General features: G+C 42.2%; 1 protein-coding gene across 4 annotated transcripts in view; it reads right to left on the minus strand.

The window, feature by feature from the left end:
- LOC139566711 (phospholipid-transporting ATPase ABCA1-like) overlaps positions 1-17,282 on the minus strand; it is a 45,691-nt gene extending 28,409 nt beyond the window's left edge. For all 4 annotated transcript variants that reach the window (XM_071387966.1, XM_071387965.1, XM_071387963.1 and 1 more), the window contains exons 1-8: positions 17,128-17,282; positions 14,781-14,886; positions 13,389-13,482; positions 10,508-10,649; positions 10,118-10,236; positions 5,578-5,699; positions 4,271-4,462; positions 2,720-2,809 (exon numbers count right to left, since the gene is read on the minus strand). In XM_071387966.1, coding sequence (XP_071244067.1) covers positions 2,720-2,809; positions 4,271-4,462; positions 5,578-5,699; positions 10,118-10,236; positions 10,508-10,649; positions 13,389-13,482; positions 14,781-14,846 — 825 coding nt within the window. In that variant the 5' untranslated portion in view covers positions 14,847-14,886; positions 17,128-17,282. The remainder of the gene's footprint in view (positions 1-2,719; positions 2,810-4,270; positions 4,463-5,577; positions 5,700-10,117; positions 10,237-10,507; positions 10,650-13,388; positions 13,483-14,780; positions 14,887-17,127) is intronic.
- Between the last annotated feature and the right edge of the window lie 7,184 nt (positions 17,283-24,466).

Here is a 24,466-nt window from a genome sequence, read left to right on the forward strand (position 1 = left end):
GGTGTGAAAGTGATGTTGGGAAAACCAGGCTGACCTGTGTGCTTGAGAGTGAGACCGGCTCTGTGCATGGGTGCGTGTATCAGTGTTTGCACAATGGAGAGAAAGGTTACTCTGTCATTTTTTCGAATAAAAGGAGCCACAGTGGACTCACCGCACAAGCGGCTGGTTATCTTAGAAAAACACGTTGAGGACGTTGGACGGAGCTAAAACTAACGCACCTATGCATGTGACAAGGTCTTTTGTCATTTGAGACTGAGAATAGGTAGGTCAGTAATTATAACTCGGCATCTTTCTGGAACTATAAATATATATTGGTTTTATTATCCAACCCTGTTCGATAATATCATGTGATACGTGATGAAATGAAACAGACTGGATATTGTTGCACAGTTCTAGAAGTTTCCTGCCACAAGGAGACGACTTCAGACCCTCCGACACTTAACATATCTTCATTGACACTGATCCTTTAATTAACAACCCTAGTTTTCTAGAGATGTCCTTTTTGACAAAGATGACGACACATTCTTATCATTTAGAATGTTTGTAATCGTTTAGAGCGGTGTAATCACTTGGAATGTTTGTAATAGTTTAAAACGGTGTAATCGTTTAGAATGGTGTAATCACTTAGGATGGTGTAATTGTTTAGAACGGTGTAATCACGTAGAATGGTGTAATCGTTTAGAACGGTGTAATCACTTAGAATGGCGTAATCGTTAAGAACGGTGTAATCACTTAGAATGGTGTAATCGTTTAGAACGGTGTAATCACGTAGAATGGTGTAATCGTTTAGAACGGTGTAATCACTTAGAATGGCGTAATCGTTAAGAACGGTGTAATCACTTAGAATGTTTGTAATTGTTTAGAACGGTGTAATCACGTAGAATGGTATAATCGTTTAGAACGGTGTAATCACTTAGAATGTTTGTAATCGTTTAGAACGGTGTAATCACGTAGAATGGTGTAATCGTTTAGAACGGTGTAATCACTTAGAATGTTTGTAATCGTTTAGAACGGTGTAATCACGTAGAATGGTGTAATCGTTTAGAACGGTGTAATCACGTAGAATGGTATAATCGTTTAGAACGGTGTAATCACTTAGAATGTTTGTAATCGTTTAGAACGGTGTAATCACGTAGAATGGTGTAATCGTTTAGAACGGTGTAATCACTTAGAATGTTTGTAATTGTTTAGAACGGTGTAATCACTTAGAATGTCGTGATCATTGACAGTCAAGTTTCTCATAACAAAGACATTTCAGCGAACTCTGAGATCCGGGAGCCGCCTCAGCAAGTCACATGCTTCCTGAGCGCCGTCCAAAAACACACAAAGAAAGAAAGAACAGTGCAGCCAGTGGGAGGAGATGGGAGGGAGGGAGGATTTCTCTCCTCTCCACCTCAAGTAGAGCTCTCCGTATACAGTGAGAACCTTGGCAGAGGAAAGGCCTCGCTCTTTCTCTTTCTGTCTGTGCCTGTCTCTCTGCCTCACGCCCGCGGGCCAGACATATAGCATGCAAACAGGCCGAGTCATTTGAGGAAGGCAGCGTTCTGTTGCAACCCCCCCCCGCACCTCCAGCCTGAAGAGAGGTTACTAGAGGTTATGTCTCAGAGCCGAGGCAGCTCACCGCTAGCCCGCTACAAGGCTAACTACGCGTCTTCCCTCTCACACCAGGGAACATAAGCAGCTAATGGCAAAAAGCTGTGGTTGAGGTAAAATAAGGGTGGGAAAAGGTGTATTTTTCAGTTTTTGAGACATTCATACCGGTAGCTTCTCTTGTCTTGTAACATTGCTGCTTGTTTGACTTGTTGAGTAGGGAGGGGATCATTCAATCATTAGTTTAAGGGACATTTCTTTGTCTCTGTCCATGGATTTCCTCTGACATACAGTATGCCAGATGGATATACAGCGACATACAGTTCTGCCAGAGAGCGTATGCTAAACACATCAGTGGGAACGACCTCTCTTTCCCACAGCTGACGGCTTCCTTATGTTCCGCCAACTCAGCAGTACTGTGGCTGGAGAGAGGGGAGGTGGAAGGGAGAGAGATTGAGAAGAGGGGGCAGGGGGGCAGAGAGTCTCATGACTAGGTGATCTATTGTTGTTTGTTCCCCTAGCACATCCCGCTAAGTCTCTTAGCGTTTCCCAGCCATGTACTTTTGTGGACATTCATTTGATTTTTTCCCCTTTGATTCTTTGGGGGTAAAATTTTACCCCCTTTTCTCCCCAATTTCGTGATATCCAATTGGTAGTTACAGTCTTGTACCACCGCTGCAACTCCCGTACGGATTCGGGAGAGGCGAGATTCAAGAGCCATGCGTCCTCCGAAACACGACCCTGCCAAGCCGCACTGCCTCTTGACACACTGCTCGCTTAACCCGGAAGCCAGCCGCACCAATGTGTCGGAGGAAACGCCGTACAACTGGCGACCGTGTCAGCGTGCATGCGCCCGGCCATGTCCTGACCTGGACTGGTACCAACTGGACTGCTGACACTAAACAGTCTATTTGTTGTGAAAGACTACCCTTGTGTACAAAATGACAAGGTTATAGCCATTTGAGGCGGTCATTTTGTGAAATGTACGTCGAAACATACATGTAAGTTTGTGTGTGTGTGTGTGTGTGTGTGTGTGTGTGTGTGTGTGTGTGTGTGTGTGTGTGTGTGTGTGTGTGTGTGTGTGTGTGTGTGTGTGCGTGCGTGTGTGTGCCTGACAGACAGCACCTACCTCTACAGCCAGCGCTCCCAAGCTCTCTAGCAGACCGTCGGTTGCCGCGGATACCTTCTGGACGACCTCAGGGTCGGACTTCACGTCCTTCTGTTGTGGGGGAGGAGGATGAGGGAGAAAGGGGAGGGGGCAGGGGGGATAAAAGACATGAGAACAAACACTCTCCAGGGACACTTCAGAGAGGAGTTCCTGTTCAACCTCATCTGTTATTGACTGTCACAAGAGGGCCGCTGAAATGTGAACTGCTGCACACTCACAGCTGACCCAAGACTTGTACTTAGTTGCTAAGGTGGTTCTGAAATGGAACCTGATTCCTTATACAGTGCATTACATAGGGAAAAGTGTACCATTTCAGCGCACCTTAGCCACTAAGTACAAATCTGGGGTCAGCTTTCCTTATAGGTTCAATATTGCTGTGTTCCATTGTCCATATTAGTGTACCACTTAGAATGCAAGCCTAATGCAAGGCTTAATTTTATGTATAGTGGTATGATGTGGATATTGGATCAGGGCCTATATCAGCACGCAAGAGCAGTCGGTTACTTTATACTGTATTCAGAACAGGGGTTATTTATTCAAAACATAGTCTAATATCCCTGATCTGTTTTGTTACGGAGGGAAACCTATTGGTCTTTTTCAGAACAAATAGTATTGCTTTTACACCCGTTTGAAATTACAGCTGATTCAGCGGTACGATATTTCAACAACTATTTATGACATTTCCTCCCATGTTAGTTGACCATTGCGACAGCGTTTGCATTGGCAGACTGTTCTGTACACTTGGGCACCTTCCAAAAGCTTGTCCCAACACCGGACTGAGAGTTCTGACTAAGCTAACAAAACTGGGTCAGCTAAAATGGATCACTCTTTCATCTGCATCCAAGTGTGACGGTCATCTGAAGTGTAGAGTGATTCTATTCACTGTATTGTTGAAAATGAACTAACTGTATTTTCTCCCTGTGTGTGTGTGTGTGTGTGTGTGTGTGTGTGTGTGTGTGTGTGTGTGTGTGTGTGTGTGTGTGTGTGTGTGTGTGTGTGTGTGTGTGCCAAAAGTCTATATTCAGACACCTGCCACAACAGGGTTCACAGCCTCTCCAACCCCCATTACGACAAAGAGACAAGGGACGCATTCATTGTCAAGCTAATGTTTTGTGACAGGAACAGGATTTCTGTTCTTATGCGATAAGAACAGAAATCTTGTACAGAAATAGGGATTGATAAGTCCTGGCACTAAATGGTAATCATGTCAGGGAACATGATGTTCTCTTTATCAGAAGAAAGAAGGCTTGGTGTCAGCAGGCTACATTACCCCGTCATAAAGTGTGTGTGAAAGTGAGTGCAAAGGGAATAGCCTATTCAGTTTGTCTGACTGATCAATCATTTAATAATACATTCATTGAACAAACTAAGATTAGCTAGGTCTATAGCATTGTGTTATTAGGCGTACACAGTTAAAGCCCCCAGTGTTAAAGTGTTCAGTGTTAAAGCCCCCGGTGTTAAAGTGTTCAGTATTAAGTTTTAAAAAGTGTTAGTATTTTAAGTGTTTCTTACCCGTATGGGTTTCAGGAAGTCCAGGTTGGACAGGAAGTGGTCCTGGGCCTTGTTCAGCCAATCAGGGGAGGCCTTGCAGATGATGTCTTGAGTGAGCCGTGACACATTCTTGTCGGAGATGGTCACAAACTCCTCCAGGGAAGTGGTGTTACACATATCTCTAAGATGGACGCCGAAACCTCCAATCAGGACCTGGTAGATAACATGCAATTATATATTTCAGGGATCAAGTTCTCGCAGTTGAGAAACAACAACAAAAATGTGTTGCGAGGATGTAGGGGAGAATTGTGATTTCATGTTTTAACTGTAACAACTTTCACAATGAATGCCAAGTCAGGAATGATTTTGCAAATATGTTTTGAATCCTATATCATCACAGGAAAGCTGTTGTCATGTCACTGCTCGTAGTTTTACTGCCTCTAGAGGCATTACCAAACTGTTCTAGAATGTTCCTATGACTCAAACAAAGATGTTTGGGGAACGTTATTTCTAACCTATCAGAAACACTCTGGAAACCCAATATTTTTAAGTTCTATTCCAGGAAGATATTTGCTTGCGGAATGACCCATAAATAAAATCAAATTTCATTATTCTACATTTCCACATTTTTTATTTTTTTTAATTTTATTTTCACCTTTATTTAACCAGGTAGGCTAGTTGAGAACAAGTTCTCATTTGCAACTGCGACCTGGCCAAGATAAAGCATAGCAGTGTGAACAGACAACACAGAGTTACACATGGAGTAAACAATAAACAAGTCACATGGCCATAGGTATCGCACAACATGGTCAACAACAAAACATATGAAAAATTTGCACTGTGCAGCTTTTCAGTCATGCATGGGGAGACTGTCTGTGGAAAAAGGGCAGAGAGAGAGGGCTGATGGGTAATAAAACAGCTATAGTGGGGGTGGGATACGGTTAATAGATCCACCGCATGCGTTAGAGCCCCTCTCCGCACATGCTCACTGTGAGGCAGACAGAAGATGGAGGAGAGATGGAGGGGTGAGCAAAATCACGTGACTACTGCCCTCCAAATACAGACAGTGATGAAACTGAGCTTAATTATTTTCCCTGAGAAAGAGGATGACATGCACCACAGACTTGGTTCTCTCCCCAACACCATCCCCCTTTCATTACACGGTGTTACGAGTTTAGCCGTCTCGCGGTATATATAGTTACGGTGCGTCAGATACCAGCAAACCAAGGTCATGGCATGGATGACTGCTTTTTAAAAGGTACTCGATGTGGTGACAAACAGAAAGATAGGCCTTCTCTTTCCTCTTCACACACAGTCAATATGTTTACCTTCTCTAGGTTGAGGTCAGCCTCTACAATCTGCTGGACGGCATGATGGGATAGGGAGGCGTTGCGATGCAGGAACGACGATAAGGTCTCCTTATCACGGAGAAAGTCCTTCAGCTTGAAACCTGGTATGGGATGATGCAATGCACATTCAACAGACTGCCTAGGAACACTGTGCTGCATGATTAGAAACAGATCTATTTAAAAAGACAGAAATATGTTTTAATGGATAGAATTGTGATTTAGCGTCGAAACTCATCATCTTGAATAGAGAAATTGTAGTCTATTATCTGGGGAAACTCCAAATACTTGGTTACTTGGGTGAAAACTGTAAAGTCCTCAATAATATGGTATAATAGACATATTATACTAATATACTGGCATGGACAGAATGGAATGATACAGTGAGGGGGAGACATATCATGGACACACAGTCTACCCTGCTCAGGGGACTATTGTGTTCACTGGGTCAGAACATTCCAGAGAAGTCATCTCCACTTAAAAACCAGTTGAAGTCAGCTCAGCACTCTGCTGCTTGGCACTCTGCAGCTGGGGTTACTCTAGGGCGTTCCACTTTGGCCCAAATACTGGGCTAGAGTACTGGGCTCCTCCCCTTTTCACTCTGTCCCGTCCCTTCCTGCCCAGCTTGAATTGGAAATATCGTTACTTAAACGTTAGATAGCACAGTGACAAGAGTAGCTGCCGGATACATGGTAAAGATTACCATTGATCTTACCATTAATCTCATTAATCATTAAGATTACCACATTACCCCTTGGGGGGTGGGGGGGGGGGACTACTAGAAGGGAGTGTTACCCATAACTAGGGCCAAGGAGTTTTTCCTGATCAGAACCCTAACCCTATACTCTTAGAAACAAGTTATACCTAGAACTCTGTCTGTCCCTGTAGGAGAACCCTTTTGGGTTCCAGGTAAAACTCAACTGGTTACACGATCTAGACAGGAAACACATCTGCCCCAGAGGCTCCTGGGAGCAGGTCAAGGGGGACGTGGTGTGTGTTGCAGAGACATCCCCAGAGCATAGAGACGATCCCAGAGCATAGAGACGACCCCAGAGCAAATAACCAGGGAGTGGTAATGAACTCTAATCATCCTGACTTCAGGAAACAAGAGACTGGAGATGTGCCCAAACAACAGCACTGAGTGAGAGTACAGCCATAAAAGAAAGAGGGATAGCCCCAAAAGGTACCGTCTATCTGCACTTGGCTTAGGTGGTTACTATGCTGTGTCTTTGACCTACCAAAACAATAACAAGTAGGCTATAACAATATGAATCAGACTGCCATCCAGGCTTGTCACTACTTGCTCTGCCTTCTGGTGAAAAATACTTTATAGACATGAGGAGACATATATTTAACATGTTCCCAAACTTCTCTGACTCAACAAACAACCTACAATCAGACAAACAAAATGGCCGCCTTTGCCAAGCGTGACAAATGACAGTTAGCTACAGATCATTTCAGGTTGATAGAAGAAGTGGAACAAACGTACTGACTGAGAGGGTCGTGGTCACCTAAGGCCCGAACGACCCACCCTGTTTCCCATAGGGATCTGTTCAAAAGTAGTGCACTATATAGGGACACAGAAGATGATTGTCCTGACTGACTGAGTCTAATAACCTGAGAGAAGGAAGCTGCCTGTGGTGTTATTCAACAGAACAAAAATGGGAAATGAGAGTCGGACTGATTTGGAACTTGACCAACCGACAGGGGGGAAAAGGACAAAGAATGTGGGACACTAGGCAAGCCAGAACTCTTTGAGAAGGAGAATTGTGCGTGCGTGCACCCGTGCGTCAGTGGGAAGAGAACCGAGAGGAGTTTAGAGACCTTCGAAAGAACAAACGACCCACCTAGGAAACCTTTCAGTCAGTCAGTCTGGCTGACACATCAACCCACTACATTAAAACTAGTCTGGGTTACAAACCCGAAAAGACAAATGCAAGCAGCAGCATATCGATGTCTAGCATATAAAACATACAGCCAAGTGAGAGAAGAGAAAATTTGATATATTTCATGAATAAGATTAAAGTGCTTCTCTCGTGACACGAGGCACTAATTCTAGCACCAACATGAACTTTCTCCCTTTTGACATAACGGCACTTCACTGTAAGGCTTTATATAGCGGAAGGATTTTAGAGCGGGTCGATGCAGAGCTGTGATCTGCTCCTAGACTCCTTTTAAACACTGAAGTAACCAATTTTAACACTGGCTTCTTTTAAGTCCTGATATTCAAACTGGTATTTTTAACACGGATACATTTCTCCACGTTTGGCCAGATTGTTCACGTGACTCGTTTTATTTGCATACAACATAATTATGCTGGAATGAGCTATTACGCAATAGCTTTTGACACAGTCTTCATGACCTGAATATCTCAGGTAATATCTTAACTAGGCTCTGGTCCTCTGGAAGGAAGCATAGCTGAGAGGTTATGCTGCAGGAGTAGATAGACGATAAATGCAAGTTGGAGGGGGAATGTGAAAGACTACTGTTTTGAAGCGATTCATCTTTTAGTGGTAGGCCTATGTTAGTCTCTGAACTACTCTTTGCTGGATGTAGAATAGTGATAGTACGGTTACCACAGACACAGATCATTTATGCTCCTTTATGTAATAATGAATGACTTCATCTGCTATCTTTAAAATGTGTCAGCTTGATGGTTTAACAGTGGTGTTAGCGTTAGCCTTGATGGTTTAACAGTGGTGTTAGCGTTAGCCTTGATGGTTTAACAGTGGTGTGTTAGCGTTAGCCTTGATGAGGCGCCATGAGGCTCATCCGGCAGCTGATGTTACCTTGTTAGGAAATTCAACCAAAAAAAGTCAATTAATGGTCAATGTCAGTTGTACGTTGAAATATGACATTGGTATAATGTTAATTCAACGCGTTTTGCCCAGTGGGTAGGTAATATGTACGGCAGATATGTACGTAGGGGTGTGGGGACTGGGACACCTCAGGACTCATGCAAGGGAAAGATACTATCATCAACCTGATTTCCTCAAAGATCTTTCCACCTCTTCCTGGTCCAAAGTCATGACAGCCCCATGTACTTTCCACTCTGAAAATGGCCACTCAGCAAGAGCCAAAATCTAACATTACAGTATCCATTAAATCTGTGGAGCAGTGTGCAGAAGTTTATATCCAATGGTATTCTGTTTTTTCCTGCTGGAAATACGATTACTTATTCACCATCTAAAATGAGATGGACAGTCACGTGAGGCGAGACCGGAGCACATAATGATCCTCAAACAGGATGCAGACACATTCCAAGCCCGGGGGTTGGTCCAGTTCAGACACAGAGATAGCAGTCAGAACATTGATGGGCCAGTTAGTTTAAATCTGTATCCTGTTGTGATGGGTGGGCCCAGGGAGGTCTTCCTGCTACTTAAAAAGAGTTAGAACAGGACAGGGGCACTGCCCCCTGGTTGGCCCAGCAGCAACCTCCCCACCCCAGGACTGGCATGGACTGATTACACCAATGCTATGCCACCCATAGAAATCGAATTACTAGAAGGGACAAAGCCTGGTCCCATTTTTGTTTTTGCCATCTAGCCAACTCCCAGCAGATCTGGGACCAGGCTAACAAAGCCCCTCAGACCACCGCGTTTTTGATTGGATCACTCATGAATCGTAGAACAATCACTGGAATGAGAACGGCCATTCTAGTAACTCTATTTCTATGCTGCCAACCTGCACCCATTGCCCTCCATTACGAGCCAAACGGCCCCACTTTGATTAGGAGCTGTACGGTCGCCAGTAATCTGCTTTTCTTCGCATTAGGAATTTGGGGTTTCATGGAGGCCATTAAAATCTAAGCATGCCATTTGCTCTGAACTCTCTGCACCAGACGGCCCCAGGAAAACGAGGACTTCCACATCAAACAAGTCTCAAGTTCAGTACTAAGTGCTTCAAGTCGACAGCGTGTGCCCTACATCTATAGCGATAAGGCATGTACAGATAGGTGATCATACCTACCTACTGAAAAACTAGGCTAATCAAACTCAGATCAGTATGCGTGCTATACGTCTATGGCTCAGGGCCTATGTACGCAGGTGGGCACAGGCTTAGGATCAGATTCAGTAACATCACATGCAGAAACATACATAAAATGTGATGTCATACAGTACTTTAAACAATACATACAAATATATAAATCAGTGTAAATTTATGGACAGTGCATCAATAAAAGGGTTATCCATGTACATCCCACTGGGCACAGATGGAATTTCAACACCTAGTTTTCATTTGGTTGACTTGTCAACTAACGTGAATTTAACATGAAATCAACAACAAAAAATGTCACCATGTCGTTGAATTTAAGTTAAAATTTGCGTGAAAAAAGACAAAATTCCCGTACGTTGGTGACTTTTTGCAAATCCAATCAGTTTCCCACGTGGATTCAACATCCTCAAATTGCATTTCTTTGTTGAAATGACGTGGAAACAACGTTGATTCAACCAATTGGTTGCCCAGTGGGATGCATCTATAAGTCTGTAGCGCAGGGTCTATGTACTGTGATCTGTCCTACCTGCCGTATTGCTCTGTAGTTTCCCCAGAGCCCGCACCAGAACTTTGTAGCCCTCGAAGCTCTTGTCATTCTGGCTGTAGAGGAGGATCTTCTTGGCATCGATGAACAGACGGGAGATTCTGTGTTTCATAGAGAGACGATTAGACGATGTGAGGAACAACGGTGGTAAAACACACATGCTGATCCTCTGGGGTTGAGGGTCTGAAAAGAGGAACAATGCTCCTTGTGGCATGGTCCCTTATTTCAATGTTTTAATGTCTTAGCTTACATTGTTTACTTGGTTGTTTGACATAGACAAATTGTCCATTTAACATTTGATAGAATGATTTGATTAGTCATCAAATCATTCTATCAAATGTTAAATGGACAATTTTCCCGGGATGAACTCACATAGAATCGTTGAAGTTGCCCACCAGCCCTGGGGTCTCTCCTGGTGTGGGGTGGCGGAAGCAGGGGTTGTTGGCGTTACAGATGATCCCTTGTACCCAGGGCAAGGTGCCCGCTGAGGGCATGGCCTTGTTAGGGAAATGGCCTGGAGGGGGACAAATAGGGAAGGTCAATGATCGACACCGCTCTATGTCACAATATCTCCCTACGTAGCTGCCCAGATGGCCACTGAAGTCAAATGATTATGTTGGGTAATTGTGGTACTTTAGTCAGTCACCCAACATTTCACAATGGCAGAGCAAGGAGAACTGAGTGAAACTCCATTTCAGCTTGGCTCAATTCAGAAGATCGAAATAACAGCCAGGGGGACATCTTGGTTTAGCAAGAGCACAGTACAACGGGGGACACCGCGTGGGCACGGATTCCTCGTGTACTCTTGAGGAACTGTGTTGTCTAACAGAGAGGCCAAGGTTGCGTCCCAAATGGCACCCTATTCCGCAAGTGCTCTGGCCAAAAGTACTGCACTATTTAGGGAAACAGGGAGCCATCTGGGTCAGAGACCAAGAGAGATAGGAGGGGGGGGATATTTGGTGAATAATTGCCTCAGTGAACCACATGACTCATATGACCTTTGGATCAACATTCACTTTCAGTGACGAGCCATAAGAGGTTATAAGCAAACCGTTATCTGCTACTGTACAGTAGTTAGTTATTAAGCCCAGCAGATTGTGAAGCAATCAAATAGAGTAGGACTATATAGCGTGACCCAGTCCTGAGGTCAAAACTGTTGAGTTCAATGGGTGAAATCAAGTATTACTATCTACGGCCGAGTTGACTAGAGTTGACAGGTTTGACCGTCAACAAAATGGTGACGTGCCCATTCTGCTAAACAAGATGTTACAGAAGTATCCCCATTTTCCTTTTTGTCAATGTGTGTGTGTGTATCTGACAAGCCTTTGGAGTAACACTTGAATAGTTCTTTCACATTCCACAGTTAAGGTATCATACACTGAGTTTAATAGCCTAGCCTACTGGCCTGCTATCCAACCTACACTGGGTGTGCAAAACATTTTGAACACCTGCTTTGTCCATGACATAGACTGTCCAGGTGAAAGCTAGGATCCCTTATTGATATCACTTGTTAAATCCATTTAAAAATCAGTGTAGATGAAGGGGAGGAGACAGGTCATAGAAGGATTTTTAAGCCTTGAGACAATTAAGACATGGATTGTGTGTGTGCCATTCAGAGGGTGAATGGGAAAGACAAAATATGTAAGTGCCTTTGAACGGGGTATGGTAGGTACCAGGCGCACTGGTTTGAGTGTGTCAAGAACTGCAAAGCTGCTGGGATTTCCATGTTCAACAAGAACGTGTATCAAGAATGGTCCACCACCAAAAGGATATCCAGGCAACTTGACACAACTGTGGGAAGCATTGGAGTCGACTTGGGCCAGGATCCCTGTGGAACGCTTTCGACACCTTGCAGGGTCCATGCCCAATTCATTTAAAGGGGGTGCAACTCAATATTAGGCAGCTGTTCCTAATGTTTTGTACACTCAGTGTATATCTGTATTATACAGGAGGGCAAAGGTATAGCCTTCTGACCTGGTGAAATACAGTATGTATGTCCCAAATAGCACCCTATTCCGTATGTCCCAAATAGCACCCTATTCCCTATGGGCCCTAGTCAAAAGTACTGCACCATAAAGGGAATAGGATGCCAATTGGGATGAAACCAAGTTCTTTACTGGAGACCTGTATTGACAAGATAGAGGTAAGGAGGGCAATAGAAAGTATAGTAGCTATCCTTCTACTGTATTGATGTGAACAAACATACAACACAGTCCAGTGTTGTTTGAGTCTTACTGGTATACATTTAAATTCAGGAAGTTAATTTAATGGAGATTCATTTATTATTGTTTTCGGGTGAATTTTGCAACAATTCAATTTCATTTCGCTCTCTGATTTTACCGAGATAAACAATTCCATTTTAGCTTCTAACTTTAGCTTCTAACTCAAAGTTGAGAATATATTATCTGTGTAAGTAACAAACTGTTCCCAGAGCTGTTATTGTGTACTACAGGAATTTTAAAGGCCAGCGGGTCAATATATCAAATATTGACCTACTGAGTGGGATGTTTTTAAGAAAACTGTATAGAAGGAAGACCTTGGCTTGGGATGAGTAATGGCAGGTAAGGACATCAATGTACTCTTCTCTGCATTGACATTTCTTGGACAATAAAAAAAAAATCTTCCTTTCCAGTAGGTCTATGGAACATTTCCACATATGTTCACACAGCCCACTATTTGTTTTCCCTTATCCATTGTTCTAGAACAACTAAATCCATTGGGACACATTTCTTGTGGGAATCTCCTGCCTTCCACTGTTCTGTTATGACTATCTGTCTTTGATACTAACAGTAATGTCCATTAAAAATGATGAGCTCTCTCTTTCCCTGAAGTATCTTTTGTCTGTATTGCTTTGCTTTCCAAAGAGTCTTGGACTCAATAAACACTAGTGGCCGATGATGTAAAGGACAACTGTCTGGCATCCTGTTGTCCTCCATCTTGTGATCTGACTCATCTAACTACAAAGAATGAGAAACGGGAACAAATGATGACAGGAAACAGCATTTGGACCAAATGTCACGAGGCCTCTAGTACGTCACTACTACCCAGTCGAGACACAAACATTTTTCTTGAATTGCCTCATTATAACTGAGTGAATAAATCACCATAAACAAGGCTAGATTTGAGTCCATTTCAACTCAATTCAATTTCTAAAAGCTTTATTGTCCTTCAAATTTACATAAGACAGAAAATCGTCTTTCACAGGCTAATACATTGTGATTTCAGGCACTCTGTGTATGTGTGGGCTACTTACACTCATGTTGCTCGTAGGGCGGATAATGCATCCTCACAGATATGAGGATGAAGAAGATGAAGAGAGGCCATATTATCTCGATAATTAGCTGGAGCTGAAAGGGAAGTTCAGAAGGTCGATGAGCGACTGATAAACTCATCAGGACAAACAGCATTCAAACAGTGAAACCAATGCAATAGTCAGGATGTCTGGTCTCCCTACAGAACAACCCATTTGGAGATTTCAATCATACAATCATGTGTTGTTTATTTGGGGCAAAACGACAGATAAGGAGGAATCTTTGAACCTGAAATTGTTTGCAAAGTAGGGTGGCCATGGACGTAACAAAAATTTGACAAAAAAAAATGCATTTCAAATTTCAGTGTCCTGGAGCAGTGGTTCCCCAACCAGGGGTACTTGAGAAGACTCATGAGACCATAGGCTTACTGGTAAAATTCACATGAGGGGGTAGTTCAGGGGTACTCAGGGTAGAGCAAAATGCACTTGGTGATACAATAACCGAAAAAGGTTGGGAACCACTGTCCTAGAGTAGACAACCCACCTCTAAGCTTTCTTTGTGTACTTTAGTCTACAATCCAGGTTACCAATTTCTTGACTATGTTGGATGGGTCATTTTGATTCTAAATGAGACATTTCCTCAATTACAATTCAAATCTAGGATCCCCTTTAAAATGGACTGATCCAGCTCTACAATGGAAGTGGGTCATTCCACAAACCATTATGGGGGTGTCAGGCAGCCATTAAGGGGTTTATCAGCTGTTGGCAAATATATTATAATCTTTATCCTAGCTAAGACTAGGAGTGGGAAGGGAGAAGGGTTGGTTGGGTGGACATATGTCCACAACAGCTGCTGTCCTCCCAGCACCATCCTCACAGAGCATTGGTCAAATGGAGGCTGGGGATCTGTTCTATAAATGTATCTGGTTCTAAGAATCTCTTGAGAGATTTTGAGGATTAACCGTTTGATGGCATGATAAGACGATGGTGTTATTTAAAATGTTCCAGAATCCAAACCCTTTTTGCGGAAATGTGTACTTGAGAGAGCACTTAAAAAACTCCTCCATGCTACGCGTCACCATCTCCACATTGACGCCCTGCTACGTTGATGTCATCGATGGTCTGAACATCCTCAATGAGTCAAAGGATAAATAAAGTCCATTCAAGTGGTGTTTCACAATCTCATTCCTTTTACCAATAAATAGAAAATGCTATTCTTTGTGTGAATTGACCACACAAACGACAATAGTAACACATCGTATTTCTACTAAACCTTGTAACCACTAAAGCTTATTATTCCACTTTTCCCCAGCAACTTTCATTGACATGCTCCCCTTATCTCACAGAATCTACGTGGGGTTGATAGACTTTTTTTTAAATATAGTAGCTACTTACTGTCTGTCTCCTTCTGTAGGTGAAGTTCTTCCACAGCAGTAAGCCCAGTTGAGTAGAGATGGCCATCTCGCCTCAGGGACCTATCCTACAGCCGTCCAGCTCCCAACTGCAGAGCACAGTGACAACACAGTGAGACTCGGGGACCTTTCCTACTGCTTTTGAGCTCCCAACGGCAGACACACAGCACAGTGAGACCAGAGAAGCAGGCTGTTTGAGTCCACTGGACACCTCGCCACTCATAGGTCAAAGTCCAACCAAATATAACCATCAGATCTCCAATGGATACTAGACTGTATTAACCAATCGGACAGTTTTACTAGTGCACTGGTGGCATTTCCAGGATTGAGAGATTCAGTGTCTGTTACAAAAAAAAACACACAAGGACTTTTGGATCTACAAACAGTCACTGGGTACTTGGCAAATGAAGGTGTGCCACCCACACAATTGCACAAAAAAAAGACTAATATCTAAACTACCAGATGTCCTCATAACATGACATTTCAATTCAATCCAGCAATTGCAATACAGAAATGAACAATCACTAAAATTGCACGAGGCGATTGCTGTTACTATTTATCTAATTATATAGCCAGCTGTATTATTAAATACTTTCAGATGCAACAGAGTTTTTATGACATGAATGGGTCCCTGTGAGGCTCTGTCGGTAGAGCGTGGTGCATGCAACGCCAAGGTTGTGGGTTTGATTCCCATGGGGGACCAGAATGCAATGGAAAAAGTTTGCACTCACTACTGTAAGTCGCTCAGGATGAGAGTGTCTACTGAAATGTAGTCCTTTTCGTCTGATAAATGCACTTGCCATTCAAACAATTTTGGGGAGGCTGGTAGCCTAGTGGCTAGAGCGTTGGAATAGTAACCTAAAGGTTGCAAAATCGAATCCCCGAGCTGACAAGGTAAAAAAAAAAAGTTATAGGCCGTCATTGAAAATAAGAATTTGTTCTTAACTGACTTGCGTAGTTAAATGAAAAAATGATGGCGATGCAAACAAGCTCTCAAACAATTGGAATGTCTATTCTCAAACCGAGAAGAATGAAGGACAAGCAGGCTACGCAGGTAACATTTCACCAGTAGCCTGGGTGGATGGATAGCCTATTCATAACGAAACACATTCAAAATATGTAATTTGGCTAAATTTGTATGATAGTCTACCTCAGGTCCCGGCATAATAAAAACAGATTTTCAAATGAACATATCGGTTACATTGTAGGTTGTTTTTCCATCAGCTTCAACGCATACCATAACAAAACACTACAGTTGGCCTAGAAGTTGTAAACAGCCTCTCTGCAAAATAATCAATGCGGTTGCCTGGTGCAGAATTGCTGCGCGCGCCTCTAGTGTTTTAATGTGGTGATTTACTTTTTTATTTTTTTTATTTTACTTGTTTACAAAAAAAAATCGCTCGTGCACAATATCCATATGATGATCATATTTCTTTATCCAATGGAAGCTTAGCCTGTTATTTTTTCAACTACGGTCTCAAAACATAGCAAAAATCATTCAGAATATGAACATCTTACAAAGGCTAAGAACAAAATTAAGCAATGCTTTGATGAAACAGGCTATGAAAAAAACCCAACAACGAATGAATAACAATATGACAACCGCTATGGTCAACGATGGATCGACAAAAAAACACAATTGAAAATCAGCTTGGTAAACATCTCCTTCCATAACTACAACCTCATGCCTGCATCAATGAATCAGAAACAAACATTTATTAAAACAATACAAACATAATTTCACAATAAAAACATAATTTCACAATCTAAGACGTTACATTCTTTCATTGTAATCGAATGTCAACCGTATCAGTGCAATATAATTATCGAAATCCTTTCAGAACTTCATGCTGGATGTTTCATTGTTTCAAGAGGAAGGGGTTACTCTCGGTCATTCAGCGCAGCGCAGACTCTTCCATACAATGAACAGCAGCAGATGCTGTAGCCCATACACTGTGTTCATCAAGCACAATACGGTAATTTGCGATAAAGGACATCAAATACACTACCCACACAGTTTGTCATCTTACCCATCCTACCAAAACCTCATAAATGCACACGTTATTCAATACATTTGATTAAGGATGAACACTGTAAATCATGTGTTGATTGTTGTGAACAATGCCGCGTACTATACAGGCGCGGAGGCAAAGATGCGCTTTTGTTTTGAAAAGATTTACAGACTGAATCAAACATGCGCAACCATATACATCCGTTCTGTACATATCAAATAATAAAGTTCCTTTAGGATGTTGCATGACACAATGCATATCACCCACAGAGCAACTTAACAAAGAAACAACAAAAACGAACAAATAAAAACAACCGACCTTTTCCCCTAATGCTGCGAAATTCCAATTCTTCAATGTTCATCAAATGTAATTCCTTGAATTGGAAAAAGGTCAAATGGACGTTTTTGTATTCGCCTTTTCACGACCGTTATTGTCTTCGCCGCTCTGTATCTGGTTCTAACAGAACTGCTTTTTTTCTCCTCCAAGCTTTTATAGGGGCAGCCAATGCAGCCGCTTTCAGAAGAGGAAAGGTAACTCGCGGTCAAAAGGATCCAAGGCTGGTTGTGTTGCTGTCGCCTTAAACGGGACGCACGTGCAGAGTAAAAAAACAGCTCTTAAGAGGACTACGGCGCCCTATACATATTTATTTCGGTATTGAATCCGTCCATGCAATGTATACAATCATTTTATGATTGTGTAATTGTCATATCTGTATAATAGCCACATTTTTTGGTTGAAAACAAGTGCTCAGACTTGTCGGTGGCCATTGGGGACATAACCGAGTCCAATAAATGCCAGCATTCTATGACAGACTCTAAATGTAGGTTCGATCTGAAGGCATATCAGTTCACACACTTTACAAAAATAGAATTCTGTTTTATCCTTTTGAAATAGAATTCTATAAGTGTTTGAACTTCAGATTTAACGCACATTTAGAGTCTGTCAGAGCATATTGATATTTATTGGCCCAAAGACCATTCCACCTCAGTGACTTTGACTAAACAATAACTAGACACACAAGCTTGATGACCAGGTTCAGTGGTTAACTAACTACAGAATACTGTCCAACGAGCTGCATTCAGGGCTTCAGGAAACAGCAGAGGGTGCACCCCCATATCTACATTGATGGGACTGCAGTGGAGAAGGTGGAAAGCTTCAAGTTCCTTGGCGTACACATCACTGACAAACTGAAATGGACCACCCACACAGACAGGAGGCTAAAGAAATTTGGCTTGTCAACTAAAACCCTCACAAACTTTTACAGATGCACAATTGAAAGCATCCTGTCGGGCTGTATCACCGCCTGGTATGGCAACTGCACCGCCCACAACAGCAAGGCTCTCCAGAGGGTGGTGCGGTCTGCCCAACGCATTACCGGGGGCAAACTACCTGCCCTCCAGTACACCTACAGCACAGGAAGGCCAAAAAGATCATCAAGGACATCAACCACCCGAGCCACTGCCTGTTCACCCCGCTATCATCCAGAAGGCCAGGTCAGTACAGGTGCATCAAAGCTGGGACCGAGAGACTGAAAAACAGATTCTATTTCAAGGCCATCAGACTGTTAAACAGCCATCACTAGCACATTAGAGGCTGCTGCCTATAGGCATAGACTAGAAATCACTGGCCACTTTAAGGAATGTAACACTAGTCACTTTAATGTTTACATATCTGGCATTACCCATCTCATATGTCTATACTGTATTCTATACTATTCTACGGTATCTTCGTCACTTAATAATGTTTTACATATCTTGCATTACTCATCTCATATGTATATACTGTATCTTAGTCACTTAATGTTTACATGTCTGGCATTACTCATCTCATATGTATATACTGTTTTCTATACTATTCTACAGTATCTCATTCACTTAATAATGTTTACATATCTTGAATTACTCATCTCATATGTATATACTGTATTCTATACCATTCTACTGTATCTTAGTCCGTTCCGCTCTGACATCGCTCATCCATATGTATATAGTCTTAATCAATTCCAACTTAGATTTGTGTGTATATGTTGTGTAATTTGATAGATATTACTTGTTCGATATCATTGCACTGTCGGAGCTAGAAGCACAAGCACAAGCTACAACCGCAAATAACATCTGCTAATCACGTATATGTGACAAATCACATTTGATTTGATGACTAGGGCCAATATCAAATGTAAATCAACTAGGCTACAGGAGAAAATACACTCGGAGGCTAGGCACAAGTTGAATGTTGAAGACGTATCACAGATTGTTGAGTAGAGTAATCCTAATTGGTTTGTGTCTTTGTCTTTAGAGGATGGGTGCAAGGACATGGTTGCATCTCTCTGCAAAGGGATCGACCATCTGGTGTTCAATCTTTATATAGCTTGTCTAGTCTCTTAGGTTTAGTCTTACTGTAATACAGTCTTACATACACAAACTCAGCAAAAAAAGAAACAGCCCTTTTTCAGGACCCTGTCTTTCAAAGATCATTCGTAAAAAATACAAATAACTTCACAGATTTTCATTGTAAAGGGTTTAAACACTGCTTGTTCAATGAACCATAAACAATTAATGAACATGCACCTGTGGAACGGTCGTTAAGACACTAACAGCTTACAGACAGTAGGAAATTAAGTTCACAGTTATGAAAACTTAGGACACTAAAGAGGCCTTTCTACTGACTCTGAAAAACACCAAAAGAAAGATGTCCATGGTCCCTGCTCATCTGCATGAACGTGCCTTAGGCATGCTGCAAGGAGGCATGAGGACTGCAGATGTTTTTCAGGGCAATAAATTGCAATGTCCGTACAGTGAGATGCCTAAGACAGCGCTTCAGGGAGACAGGACGGACAGCTGATCGTCCTCGCAGTGGCAGATCACGTGTAACAACACCTGCACAGGATTGGTACACCCTCGAACATCACACCTGCGGGACAGGTACAGGATGGCAACAACAACTGCTCGGGTTACACCAGGAATGCACAATCCCTCCATCAGTGCTCAGACTGAGAGGTTGGACTGAGGGCTTGTAGGCCTGTTGTAAGGCAGGTCCTCACCAGACATCACCGGCAACAACGTCGCCTTTGGGCACAAACCCACCGTCGCTGGACCAGACAGGACTGGCAAAAAGTGCTCTTCACTGACGTGTCGCGGTTTTGTCTCACCAGGGGTGATGGTCCGATTCGCGTTTATCGTCGAAGGAATGAGCGTTACACCGAGGCCTGTACTCTGGAACGGGATTGATTTGGAGGTGAAGGGTCCGTCATGGTCTGGGGCGGTGTGTCACAGCATCACCGAACTGAGCTTGTTGTCATTGCAGGCAATCTCAAAGCTGTGCGTTACAAGGAAGACATCCTCCTTCCTCATGTGGTACCCTTCCTGCAGGCTCATCCTGACATGACCCTGCAGCATGACAATGCCACCAGCCATACTGCTCATTCTGTGTGTGATTTCCTGCAAGACAGGAATGTCAGTGTTCTGCCATGGCCAGCGAAGAGCCCGGATCTCAATCCCATTGAGAACGTCTGAGGCCTGTTGGATCGGAGGGTGAGGGCTTGGGCCATTCCCCCCAGAAATGTCCAAGAACTTGCAGGTGCCACAGCAACTGACTGTTACTTTTGATTTTGACCCCACCCCTTTGTTCAGAGACACATTATTCCATTTCTGTTAGTCACCTGTCTGTGGAACTTGTTCAGTTTATGGCTCAGTTGTTGAATCTTGTTACGTTCAAACAAATATTTACACGTTAAGAAGTTTGCTGAAAATAAACGCAGTTGACAGTGAGAGGTCTTTCTTTTTTTGCTGAGTTTATACTCTCGTATTCACATCCAATATACAATATGGACCATAGAGTTCATGAACCCTTAAGGTCTTCATTTGTTGACTTAAGTCCTTTTGAGGGGAACACAAAGGCTGTTCCTTACAGTAGCCTATCTTTGTAGCTTTACTGTACCTTTACTGTAATATGGTGAATCTTTACTGTAAGATGGTGAATTTTTACTGTATGTTGGTGAATCTTTACTGTAAGATGGTGAATCGTTACTGTATCTTTATGTATATCTAAATATATTTTTAAGTGTAGATTACTGTTTCTATACTCATTTACTGCACAGGAGGTTGGTGGCACCTTCATTGAGGAGGACGGGCTTGTGGTAATGGCTGGAGTGGAATGGTATCAAATACATCAAGCACATGCCATTCCATTCGCTCCGTTCCGGCCATTATTATAAGCCGTACTCCCCTCATCAGCCTCCACTGATCTACTGTACCTTGAAGACAGTTTACAAAAAGTCTTCCTTTTTTCCTAAAGGGGTAGTAGGACACTATCACACAGTAGGGGGTGCGTTTCAATTAGACAGCAGTTAGGAGAGATTAGATACATAATCCATCAAGAAATAGGATTCATTTAGCTCAAACAATAAGGATAAAGGAGGATCCTGATTAAGAGAGACAACTGTATTGAAAACGGCTCAATATTTATCCTCACAAAGCTCAATTGACTTGATGATGTTCAAGTTGATGACATTAAAGGCCCACTCTGTGTTATTTGTAAAAAAAAACAAAAAATGCATTTAAATGACTGATGCTACCCATTGATTCTTGATGAATATCACTTACACAGCAAATCGGCCAGTGTTACCTCATGTTGATTTTCCAGTGTAACATTTCTAGTGTTGATTCAGGTGTTAATTTAACCCATACAGAGTTAATGTAACTCTCAAATAGTGTAAAATAACCCCAGTGTTGGTGTTAATAACCAGAGTTGTGTTTGAGAATGTGATTGTGTCAGTTTTACTCTGTGGAGAGTAAAAGATCTCCATCAAAACCACACCCATCATTATCATATTTCCCAGCATGCTCTACTGCAGGTAGTTTTTTAAAATTGTTTTTGCATGTACATTTATTGATTGATTAATCACATGCAACACAAAGATGCACAACATAATTTTTCTAAACTAATCAAATCAGTTAGATGTATTGCACCCGTTACTGAAATGGTTGTTCCAGTTTAAATGGTGTATGTAGTCTCCTTTAAGGTAAGGTAAATTCTTATTTTCAATGATGGCCTCGGAACAGTGGGTTAACTGCCTTGTTCAGGGGCAGAACGACAAACTTCGGTAACTAGTCCAACGCTCTAACCACTAGGCTATCTGCCGCCCAGTGTAATAATAATCGGCCCCCGGCTGAATCTAGTTGATGATCCCTTCCTCATGTTAAAAATACTATATGAGGTGTTATTGCATAACACTAAAAGTGTTAATTCCCTCACATTGACAAAGTGTAACGGCGTCAGCACTAAGCACAGTGTTAATTTAACACTTAAAGTGTGGGCCCATATACACACTGGCCGATTGCTAAATGTAACACTGTCAATGTTGATTCAACACTGGAGAATTTTCTGCGTATAAATGCCTCATGGTTTTAGTTCAACTGTCTAACCTCATAACTTTAAAATTGTGGAATGGGCCTAAAACAGTCTGTTGAGAAAAGCATGTCCTGGTTGACCGGTTGAGAGTGTGTGCATCCCAATGGCATCCTTTCCCCTCCTATGGGCCCTGGTACACAAAAGTAGTGTACTATAAAATAAATAGGGTGCCATTTGGGATGCAAAAAGTGTGAGTAGTTGTCAAGTGCTTTTAATTTTCCAGTGCATGGGACACAATAGCTGTTGTGGCTAGCACAGTGTGGTGCTAGACTAGTGGTGGAAGAGAATGAGCGAATGAGTTGGGATAGCTAGCTAACCCTCTTTTGATGTAAAAAGCCTATCTGCGAGTGCCTGATCATTCAACTGTCTCAAAGCAGAACCTTGCTGTGAGATCTGGTTGTCTTTCTGTACATTTCTGCAACCAAGAACCACAATCTCGTGTAACTACGTCAGCGACTCAATACATCTGTCCATGAGAGATTAGTCTTTCTGTTAAACAGCAGTAGGCTACTTATAGAAACCTACACCTGCAACAACTTGAATGCAAAGCATTAGCAAAACAGAGGAAGTATGCTATAGGGTTTTCTGACAGTGAAACTTCATTGTCAAGGTTAAAGCATTGACTATTTAGTTCTGGCTCATACAAGTGATCCATAGACTTAATTGTTTGTTCCATTGTTTAAAATTAGGCATAGGCTGGAATTCAATTGAAACAGCAGTTGACTGCGGTATTTTGGCCACAGTAATTGAATAACTGTAGTTGAAATGCAGTTGTAGTGCACTATAACTGCACTTACACTGTAAAATTACTGCAGTAAAAACGGTGTTGTTTTGGATGCATTATTTGCAGCATACTGCACTCTGACTGCAGTTATACTGCACTCTGACTGCAATTATTTTTGTAAGGGCATGCTTATGCAAAGTGTAGGCCATTTGTTTACAAAATATGGCTTGTGTGCGTGCACACATACACTCTTATATAAGCTATAATAGCCAGTGGAGTAGTGGAGGGTTAACAAGTACACGGAGTTAACACACTTTTTTTGCACGACAGTTTACCTTCCTTTTGCGAAAAAACGCATTGAATGTATTTGGAGTTTAACTCGTTTTTTTCGCAACCGGTGATCAGAGTTTACCCAGCAAATGTTTTTTTTACCACTACATCACGACAGTAGTCTATTATTACAGAACCACAAAACATATTTAGTCGTAGGAGGAAGAGATGCCATTTACCGCAATGTGGGGTTGATTGAATTAAAGTCCATATTTCATTGGGGGAGCACACAGTGGCGTTGCCCTTTTAAGAGCGAGCAGTTATGTGGTGGTCAATAGAGGGGGATACTTGGTCTAGAGCAGAGAACCAGATTCAGAGGAAGCTGCAGTCAAAAGGATCTTTCTAAATATGATAATGAATTATTCAAAATATCAAACACACGATGAACATGAGCATAATGACCATCATGTTGAATGATGAAAATTCACTCATCAAATGAAATCGTGTGTGAAATGAAATTTGCCACAGAAAATGTTGACCATTGAAATTAATAACTTGGGTCGTCTACTTGTGTTTTGCACAATTGACATTGCCTCAATCTGCAATGAGTTTCATAATTTGGCAACACCATCTCAAATCAAGATTGCGCTTCCTCAATTTCCTAAATGCCTAGGCAACTTCTCAAAAGCCATTACCTATAGCAAGCTAACCTCAATGACGGTGCGTCAAGAAGACCACGATACAATGGGAACAGAGACTGCCTGCACGTCCCCATTATCTGAAAAGTACGTGTTAAAGAATACAGAAACACAGCTGTGTTGAAAACAAAGGCACGCCTGCCTGCCTGCCTGCCAGTATGCAATGTAGGCAGCACAGTTGATTCGCGGAGGAGGATGGTTTGTCCTATAGTAACCTCGGAGTGAGCGAGAAAAGAAGGGGGGGTTACAAGGTAATAAATAGTTGGCTATATATAGAACTGATAATGGTACATTTTTATGTGTACCGTGCCCTGTAATTATGAAATAAACTAATTACCCTCCTGGACCTGTAAAAGTGTCCATTCTTGTCTCAAAATATGCATCACTCATTCCTTTCTCTCTGTCTGACATTTTTCATTCAAAACCAGCCATCGATGATCAGAACAATTCCCTTTCATCACACATCGTTTATCAGATAAATATAACCATAGAAATATAATCTATTAATGTAAGAATGTTGACGAAAACATAATGAAGCTAAACACAAAATGTTCGA

This window comes from Salvelinus alpinus, chromosome 39 (genome assembly GCF_045679555.1).
Source record: "Salvelinus alpinus chromosome 39, SLU_Salpinus.1, whole genome shotgun sequence".
In the NCBI taxonomy this organism is placed as follows: Eukaryota; Metazoa; Chordata; class Actinopteri; order Salmoniformes; family Salmonidae; genus Salvelinus; species Salvelinus alpinus.